At 44.1% G+C, this 10,158-nt stretch overlaps 1 protein-coding gene across 1 annotated transcript; it reads right to left on the reverse strand.

Moving 5' to 3' along the window:
• Positions 1–1,594: 1,594 nt before the first annotated feature.
• On the reverse strand, positions 1,595–7,738 carry LOC118418619. Its single transcript, XM_035824617.1, has 5 exons — positions 6,587–7,738; positions 4,177–4,332; positions 3,806–3,882; positions 3,052–3,350; positions 1,595–2,772 (listed from the first exon to the last, which is right to left on the reverse strand). The coding sequence occupies exons 2-4, from the start codon at positions 4,324–4,326 to the stop codon at positions 3,068–3,070; spliced, it is 510 nt and encodes a 169-aa protein (XP_035680510.1). The 5' UTR covers positions 4,327–4,332; positions 6,587–7,738; the 3' UTR covers positions 1,595–2,772; positions 3,052–3,067.
• Between the last annotated feature and the right edge of the window lie 2,420 nt (positions 7,739–10,158).

A 10,158-nucleotide genomic window follows, 5' to 3' on the forward strand; every position in this document is an offset into this window, starting at 1 on the left:
CAGCATAAAACAAATTTCATAGCTTGGATATTTACAGCGTCTACATAAACATGTATAACAAAGTTGGTATTATATATAACCATTTCCACGGGTATCCTTTATGTTTGTGATAGGCTCGTTCTCATTTAAATGTCAAAAATGCTGTCGCCTGCCTTTACGACTTGATATGCAGCAAATTATAGACAACATCTCTGGTCCCTTCATTTTTCCACAGCCCCTGTAGTGTTTTACAAAAGATAAACCACAACATTCATATTGGTTGATGGCTTGGAAGATTATTATAGCCACGGGTGGGATTTCACCCCCTAAAAATGGCTGTCGCCTGAGAAGAAACGAAGAATTCAAATAGTAGCCCCAAATGTAATAATTCAGTTCCCAGAATGATTGTTCGGCAGGTAAAACCGGCTACCAGGCCTTTTGCCTGATTACGCCAGATCGCTCCCGTCACTGATCTTGGAGGCTGTGTGAGGTGGTTTATGCCTGTCGTCAAATTCGGTAACAAACGTTATCACCACGAGTACAATGGTTGCCACGGCTATATTATACACGTATAAGACTAGAAATGGCCGTTTTTGTGATACTGTACAGTTTTTCTGGCCTTCTAAAGAAACAACAAAGGGTTGTTGATCATTTGTATCCCACCATGCTGACCAAAATGTTGCACAGAAATGACTGTAACAAACGTTACCATTGTTCGATACTGTCTAAGCTTTCTATTTGACCTGGTCTAAGAAAGCTGCCCGCTTGTTAAATGTCCCCAGGGACGTCCACTTATACCTAAATGATGTAGTCAATAAGGTAAGTCCTTTGAAGAAAACAGGGTAAAGTCTACTGTTGTAACAAACGTTACTGGTAAAGTTTTTGTTACCTGCCCTGTGATGTAAAACCAATAGGACCGAAAATAATAAGTTGCCATTTTTTGGCTATGGTTAAAAGACGAATTTTCCTAAACAAACAGGTAACGTTACTTTTCACTGAAAATAAAGCCGATTCATTTTTCGACCAATTTTAACGAGTGGTAAGCACTAATATGTGCCCCTCGTGTCACACTGATGCCATTCATCCGAAAGTCAAGCGCTTGTCAAACTGATCAGCTGGCTCTCCTCTAGTTACAATTAAGATCCTACAGAATCTTCAGCTAGTCATCTAAAACTCTGCTTGTCACCATGCTAGCCTCACTAAATCACGCTTATAGCAGCTCCATATTGTCGTGTATAGTGAGAGTGCTACACTGGGACTTACTCCTTATGATTATCATGTAAAACATGTTTGCCCTATAATGTCCTGTTGGTGTTGACAGCCTGCAAGGCATTTGATAACACACTCTCTTGGTTAACTTTGGCTAGACTAACCTGAAAAGTATGTAGTAACGAGCAGGAACCATGTCTAGAAAATGTGAGATCTGTCCCTAAATGATTTGATGATAAACATTATCCGCAAATAAATTTCCAAGCATTTGAATGTTTGCATCTAAATTATCTTTTTAAACCGCTAACATCCATATTTTCACCATTTTATCCTGCATGAAATGCAAAAGTTTATGCACTCTCCTCAGCTCAGTCACGTGTGAAAGAATGGATTCAATGACAAGGTATGGAATCATGCATTTCCTTTTATTGCAAGAAATCTTGATTACATAGAGCGGCAAGAGCTGGTCTCTGGGCTCATAAAAAGACAAACAAGGAAGATAAGGGTGTCATTCGAGTTGCCACAAAGTTGTACAAAGGCAGAATTGAAAATGTTATGGAATGAAAAGGTAGACGTTTTCCGTTCCACGAGCTTGTACTTAGTGAAGAAATCCAGAGATGACGATTATAAAGTTTAACTTTATCAGTTTGTAGAAATAGAAAAAAAAACAGAGAAAGTTGTAGGAGCCCTTTCATCTACTGCAGATACTGTGAGACGGATATGAACCAATCGGTTAAAATCTATGAACTAATATTTACTGTTATATGCTTTGGGCTTTCTTTGTTACAGCTGCAACACGGAACTTTCCCAACCAGATCTTTTCTGTCTTTTGCTCTCCTCATTTTTATCTCAATTTCATAGCTGAAAGGCTACTGATTTTATCCACTGACTGTTGCACTGAGACTATGTTTCAGTCAATACCAGTGGTATGGGGGAAATGTTGTTTTATGTCTTGTTTCATCTCCTGCTCCTGTCATTTGATAAAATGATTTCATCGTTTTCCTTTGAGGGGCCAAATAACTCGAAGTTTGATAGAGTGGGTCAGTACCCCCAAATTTGTCTTTCTCTTTAATTTAGCCGGCCTTTAGAGCTATTTCATTTAGTTCTTTTTTTTGCCATTTCCGGATAAAAAGGTTATATTTTTGCCTCCTGTACCCTAATAGTATAATAAAACAGACCTGGAATTTAGCATGTGTGTGTGTGCCTTGGGCATATGCTTACTCACGTTATGGGTCCCTTCAGAGATGGTGATGACCTGTTACATATCATGATCATAATGGTAATCCTAAGATGTTAAACAACGAAATATATTTTCCTCATTTTTGATATATAACTGAACGTTTACTAATGGTCCCCCTCGACACACACAGAGACTGATGTACTGTGATTTCATTTTTCTTCATCATCGCAAGACCAAACTATTGAATTTTCATGGAGAAATTTGATATCCACTCACAAGCCCTGCTATGGTTAAATGAGGCAAATGCAGCTAAGCTCTATGTGGCTGATCTGCAGTCACGTTCGGAAGGCCAGGATGGTGCTCGGTGTAAGCAGCATGCGGTGGGACCATCGCCATTCCGGGTTCTGTTGGAAAATAGGACAAACGTTTGGTAAAATGTTGAGCAAAATGAGGACCATACTTAGATGCTACTCATTCTATTGTTGTTATTGGAACAATTAATAGATTAACTGATTGATTGATTGATTGATTGAGTGTGAGAGAGTGAGTGAGTGAGTGAGTGAGTGAGTGAGTGAGTGAGACATGCCCTATTACCAACTTGGTGAATGTGAAGGGTCTAATATATATAATGTCTTAACCCAAGAACTTAACATGCTGGAGACATATTCTGTAGATGTTTCTTACCTCCGGCTTTCGGAGCTACTTCAAGGTTTTGGCCAAGTCCTTATCATACTCATCAGGGTCAATGAACCCGTTGTTGTTGGTGTCCATGGATTCGAACCAATCATCGGGCAGTTTGGAGACGTCAACTTCCGCCATAGCCTCCAGCATCCCCAGAGCCTCCTGCTTGGACAGCTTATGGTCCTCGTCCTTGTCGTGGTGCTCGAACCCACGACCAGCCATGACGCTCCCCTCTGGGGCGATGTCCTCTTCTTCTCTGCGCAGCATGTCAAGGAGGCTGCGTGCATCCTCGACCACATCCCTTGTGAACAATCAGGTACATAGTATTGTTATTCATCAAGGTGTTTTCTGATTCACGAGTTATATTCTATAACACCTTGAAATAACGACTATGGCATGTCTAAGCCTGAAGGTCCGCTGCAGTACTTTAGAGACTTATTGTCGAAATTGCCCCATCTTCCAGACCCCACCCACCTACCAAATCTCATAAAATCCATCTACGACTTAAGCTATTCACACACTAACAGCACCGAAAACACAGACCTTCTCGACAAAAACAATAACCATTTGTTTGCTAGCTTATAGCTAAAAAAGGTACGGAGATGTCGGATACCTGATGGCGACTCAACGGTAAGTTGCAGGTTACATTTCAAACTGATTTTGGTAAGAGACCATATCTAACGGATATCTAGATAACAGGACTGCTCAAAAGGTCATGTCTACTTATATATCGGAATGATTTTCAACGCAATTTACCTCTTACTGTGTCTGCAGCCCCCGTAGCAGTTACATCCGAAGCAGTTGCAGTGCCCGATTCCACAGAAGGGTGATCCCTGTGTTTGGTGGAGACGCACACGTCCGTTTATATAACAAGAACACCTCACTCCATCCCCCTCCACTCCATCTCTCTCTCTCTCTCTCTCTCTAACTCCCTCCCTCCCTCCCTACCGCCAACCCTCCCTCCCTCCCCCCTACCTCCCTCCCTCCCCCCTCTCTCTCCCTCCCTCCCCCTCTCTCTCCCTCTCTCTCTCTCCCCCCCTCTGGGCAATGGGCAATCAAAATTTGGAGAGGCATTTTGTTTCCTTTTGTTTAGTTGGAACAAAGTTGCAACAAAGAAAGATATTTACCTGCGTTCCATCTAGACAGCGGCCGGTGCACCGGCGGCCCCAACACCACCCAGTACAGTGCAGTTTAGCATGGCAGCAGAACGAGTCTGCCTGGTCCACCATCAGCACCGTCAGGAGGGTGCACAGCCCCAGGAACATCTTGTAGCCCATGGTTGGCTAATGGGAACAATTGGTATGAGATGAGCTGGTAATTTTAATCCACGAGCGGCATGAATTGAAAATAGGTAGCTATACCCGAAAAAGGTCGGTTTCTATCGCAAAATTAAACCATGTTTGTGTTGGACAGAACTGATTCTCCCAGATACTGCTTATATTCAGTTATTAATGACTAGGTACATGGACAGAACTGATCTCCCAGATACTGCTTATATTCAGTTATTAATGACTAGGTACATTCCAAATGACATGCTAGAATGGATGCATACAAAAGGCAACCTTTGGGCTGGCGTATTTGTGGCCGATGCTACGGGTGAGACATGACCTCCACGGCCCGACATGGGATAATGACTGTGTTTCTTGCCTAAGGCTTATAAGTATCGTGCTGGAATGCAAATAGTACACCATGCGACAAGACTGGTTGTACCGGCCTGGTCTCCGTTGGTCAGGCAGGGCGCGCGCCCGGGTCTGGGTCAAGGTGGCGTACCCTGGGGGCCAGCCGGGATCGGGTAGCTATCGGTGACCCAAGACAGTCAGACCCGCTGATCTCCTATTAGCGCCCCGGGGAGTTTAAGCCCGATGAGGTCCACCTGCTTTAGGGTAGCGATAAGTCCTTCGGGCTTTAACTCCCCAGAGCGCTAATGTGAGATCGGCGGGCTGACTGCCTTGGGTCCCCGAACAAAGCTCGCTAGTTACCCGGTCCTGTCTGGCTCTCAGGGTAAGTTGGCGTGGCTGTGGCCTTTGGAGGAAGGGGGTGTGGCAGGGCGTACTGGGTCCTGGGGTCCAAGGCAGGGAGACGCCGTTGTGGTCACTTGGAGAAAACGGTCTAGCAGGACAGACAACAATGAAGTCTTTAGGGAAAAACAGCGTGGCAGGGGCGACGGGGTCCTAGATCCTGGACAGGGCGTCGTCCCTGTAGTCACTCTGCAAAACTGCATGGTAAGACGGATAGCATGGCAGCGCGGACGAGGTCTTGGGTAGGGTCTCTGGGGGAACCGGTTCGACAGGACTCCTGGACAGGGCGACGTTGCTGCCCAGGGCGGACAGGGCCTTGGTCAGGGTGACGCCGTTGTGGACATTCCAGGAGAAAAACGGTCTGACAAAACAGATAGCATGGCAGGGCGGACGAGGTCCAGGGTAGCATATCTGGGGGGAAACGGCGTGACCGGACCGGCGGGGTTTGGGGCAGGGAGAAGTCACAATGGGGAATGACAGCGAAGAAGCACGGGCGGGGTTTGAGAGGCTTTAGTCCATTATCTGTGATACAAAATTCTACAAAATTGTACACTGCTAATCTTCCTGGACATGTGTAAAAATGCACACTGGGGCTGGGGAAGGATTGACGCTAAGTATTTCGCCAGTAAGTAGCGAGCTGATTAGGCGTTTTCTGGCCAGCGGGTTCGTCAGGCAGCACAAACAACAGCTCAGAACCAGTTTTACACGTACAGACTGATTACGGAATGTACTGGAACATGGGCTCTGCTATATGGACGCAGTCAACCTTTTCTATTCCACTTCAGTCAGCCATAAAAGCTACAATTCTGCTACAAACTTAAGCTTGGGCTTTTGAAAAACAGTACATAACATATTATAATACGGCAACCAATTCGACGGTGTATGCAATTCGCGTATCACTGCGCTTTGGATGGGCCAGTATTGAGGTAACAGCCACGAAAGTCGGAACAACGAATATCTAATTAGATCCGTTTTTACGGATCATCGTACAGGCTTTTCAGAGGGGTTACAAAAAGCAACTCGCACTGATTATATCTCGTGGGCAACATACAAGACCAACAACACGACGGAAATTAATGGTACAGTATATGTTAACGTGGCAGAGCTGGATCAGTCCGATGTAACGACACTGACGTTTGAATACGTCTAGCTACTTTATTTTCTTTAGCTATGGGCACAACCCGCCGTACGTGCAAATACGTGCTGTCTACCTGCCAAACATGGGCAATCTTTTGGGATCCGTAAGTGGTAAGTACCGCCTCCGTACGAACTCGTAGGGAATCCGACGGATTTGGGAGCACGCAGACACGCCGTAGAACTTTACGTGCAGGTAAAGCTTTGTCTGCCATCGGGCTGGGGATTCGCCCCCCGTACGTGCCAGTACGGGCGACGCGCCTGCCCTGTACAGCCTGAACGTTTTCAGAAAAACGTGGCGGACGTGGCCTCCAAAAAAAAAAACGTGCGGACAAATTGCACGTACGGCGGGTTGTGCCCTTAGCTTTTATCGTAACTTGCTCACCGTGATAGAATGTCCGGCGTCTGTTGCTGGCGAATGTCTGTGGACGCTCACTGTTAGGGAAGGTGAGGTCGGTGGTTCTCTCTCGGTCTCGGTGTGATCTGTCTTGTAGAAAACAACTCTTTATGTTTGATCTGATGAATAAATTAGAAGGTGCGGCCAAAGAAGGTGCGGCCCTTAAGACCCGCCTTTGTCTGACAGCGTATGCAAAACGTATCGCGGTTATTTGGGGGACAATGCGACGACACATGTGTCGTCAACAGGGATACGTAATGGGCAGGTACTGAGATACTATCTATAGAATTGCATGCTGCTCAACTCATCATCAACCCAAACGATGCAATCATGACTCTTGAAGAAGCAAGGACGACAGAAGTGTTCTGCATATTCCTTAAGAAAAAAAACTTCAGTCATACACCCGTAGAAAGACACATGATCATCAATATAGGCGCTGTGAACCTCCTTTGTTATGATATTGTGGAATTTCCCCTCCAGGCATCATTATCATTAGCCACGAGGATTTTGCCATACATGGTCAACATCGCGTCTTTCGTACGTTTTACGCTTTAGGCAGCATGACTCATGAGGCCATGCCAAATCGATTTTATGGTTTTCGTTCAGTGTAAGAGTTAAAAGTTGAATGTCATTTTGATACAAGTGCTTGAAACGCCGCTTTACCAGCCGGGATCACCTTTTCTCAAACGACCGTTGTTTCTGAATAACGACGTCAGAGAAAATAGTTGTTTCTCAGTAAAACTAAAGCTGACACAGAAAGTTTCATCGGTAATTTGAGCTCGGTCGATCCTTTCTCCGCTATATCTTACATTGTTTGTAATTTTTTTATTGGCCAATCATCCTGTTGACAATAGTCTCGCATTTACTGTAAATGCATTTAAGTTCGCGGTGGTTTTAATTTCGCGGTGAAGCGGCCGCTGCGAAAACCGTGAACATTAAACCACCGCGAAAGTTTCTGCATTTACAGTATGTGACGAGCTCCGGGTATGATTTGATTTGTCCATTGAAAATTCTGTATTTGTTGTCTTCTGTGGTGACGCCTTTGAAGTTTTAACTCGCCTGTTCCCACGATAGGCACAAACATTTCTGTAAAGTCTAGTGATATTGCGACTACACTGCAAAGGGGGAGTGAGTTAGTGAGTCAGTGAGTAGGGTTGTCAGTAATGTGTGCGTATATCAGCGTGTGTACGTACATGTTTGACTTCGTGTCGGAGTGGGAGCAGGAGCGTTTTGTACGTGTGTGTGTATGCGTGTACGTCTATGCGTTTCTTTATGTCTTCGTGTAGCTACGGATTTTTGAATGAATCGTGATAGATATTCAGAGTAATGCAGCTGCCTGTGCTGACAGCTAAAATTGCATACATCGCCCAGTTAAGGGTTGTCATGGTAATGTTGCGTCACGTTCCTCCCGAGCCTGGCAATGTGCCCAAACCATACAGGTATGCTTCCTCACCATGACATACCTACTGTAAATAGCTACATGGGGTGGATGTGTGTGTGTGTGTGTGTGTGTCTGTGGTGTGTCCCTCTCTGTGTTTGTGTGTGTGTGTGTGTAACGTTATGTGTGTGTGTGTAACGTTATGTGTGTGTGTGTGTGTGTGTGTGTGTTTATGTGTGTGTGTGTGCGTGCGTGTGTGTGTGGTTGCTTTCTGGGAGTCGTTTTGGTAACTTGACTGCCACGAATTTTTCGCAATAAACAACAACTATTTTGATTAATGACAAAATGAAGTTGTCTGTAGTGAGATGTGCGTCACGTTCATACCTAGCCTGGCAAGCTGCCCAAACCATACAGGTGCACTTTCTAAGACATTCGGAAGGTGGCAGTTTCCAAATAGTACATGAACGTTGAATTCAGAGACCACATACCTTCGCCAAATGATAAAGACTTCGCATTGATTATGCACATAAGGTCATCATTTGCATAAGTCGTATCATTTGATCATCTTCTCCACCTGAATAACAGAAGTTTTCCAAACTATGAAACTCTTATCTGCACAAAGGTTATTCTAACAGTAACGGTCCGTAGGGTGCGGTCTTATTGTGCGATGCAGAGGAGTTAGCTGGCCGACATACTCCTCGTCTGGCATGATATTTGTCCAATTTCTACTATTCTATTTTTACAGCTACCTGTGGAGCCTGGTAGAGGCTATTAATTCCATACCGGAATTGATACAAAATGTATATACGCTCATGTGACTACTCCTTAATCATCAATGACACAAATGAGGTCCTGACTTTCATTTATGGATACTGTCACACTTGCGTATGTTTTCAAGTCCGTATGCGGTCCGTATTAGGCTAAACGTCACGCACATCTGGAGTATGAATTACGACTTTAGCCAATCCATTCCGTATGAGGTGCGTATGATTTGCATAAGAAGTACTAGTGCGCAACAATATTTTCCTTGCTGCGAATAGCTGCTATATCACTGTGTCTTTTACATGTTATGAGCATATTCTCACCAGAACTGGTCATTCGACGACCATTCCGTATTCTCATGCTCCCTAGTTAAACAACTTCCTATATATAATGATGGCATATCGTCGGAACGACTTGTTGTGACTATTTATCAGGGCAAAGGGTCGCAACCGTCGCCAACAGAATCAACTGCACCTATGTGTCAAGGTTGCTTCGTAGCCGCTCATTCATCTTTATAACAACAGGAAAGACATAAAAATTAGAATATACAGCGACCATACGTCATATAGCAATAAATACGGTTGACACTCGGGCGTGTTTAACTTTTTTTGGACAAGTAATATGCCCCTGTGAATGTGTCAGACGAAGCCCAGAGAAGGTAGTAGTACAGCCGCGACCCCAGGCGGACTGTGTGAAAGATACAGTGCGTACAGATAAATGTCTTCTTCCATGTACTTTGTGTCCTGCCACTAAACAGATGTAACTTTAATATTAATTAAACACTTCATTTCCAAATGTTCATTCAACGAAACCGAAAGAATCACTCTGTTTAGAGAAGTCACAAAGTATTATCCCAACTTCCCCACATTGACAGACGAACAGAAAGCTACTTTTCTCTTGAAATCGCAGAACCCACAAATTCTAGAAAATGTGGGGCTTTTCGTCTCCCTCTGCTTCCAAAAAAGAAGTCAAACCCAAACTGTTTAGAAATAGCCAACACTAGTATTAGATTAGAATATTATTTATGGCTGTCCATTGTCACTATTTGTATACCATGTACATGTACTTGCAATTAGCCCTCGGGCACGAACTTGCAAATAAACTTCCATTAATAAGCGCAATAACTTTGTGTTATTATACGATCATACCTGGTTACCAATTGTCTGTAAGCAACAGTGTGACAGACTCTGTGATGAGTATATACCACACATCAAGATCCGTCAATGTAGGTTAGACATCCAGGTAATAAGATACGCCAAAAATAGTTACTCAAGCAACTGGATATGGTTTTGAAACGGTCAGACGTTTCGGATAGAATCCACTATCCTTCGTCAGTGACACTGAAGAGATCTGGAAGAAACCAGGTCTTTTATACTCTAACTATGAATGAAGACAATTTCAGATGTCCAATAGGAAAGGT

The sequence above is a fragment of the Branchiostoma floridae genome, chromosome 6, assembly GCF_000003815.2.
Source record: "Branchiostoma floridae strain S238N-H82 chromosome 6, Bfl_VNyyK, whole genome shotgun sequence".
NCBI lineage: Eukaryota > Metazoa > Chordata > Leptocardii > Amphioxiformes > Branchiostomatidae > Branchiostoma > Branchiostoma floridae.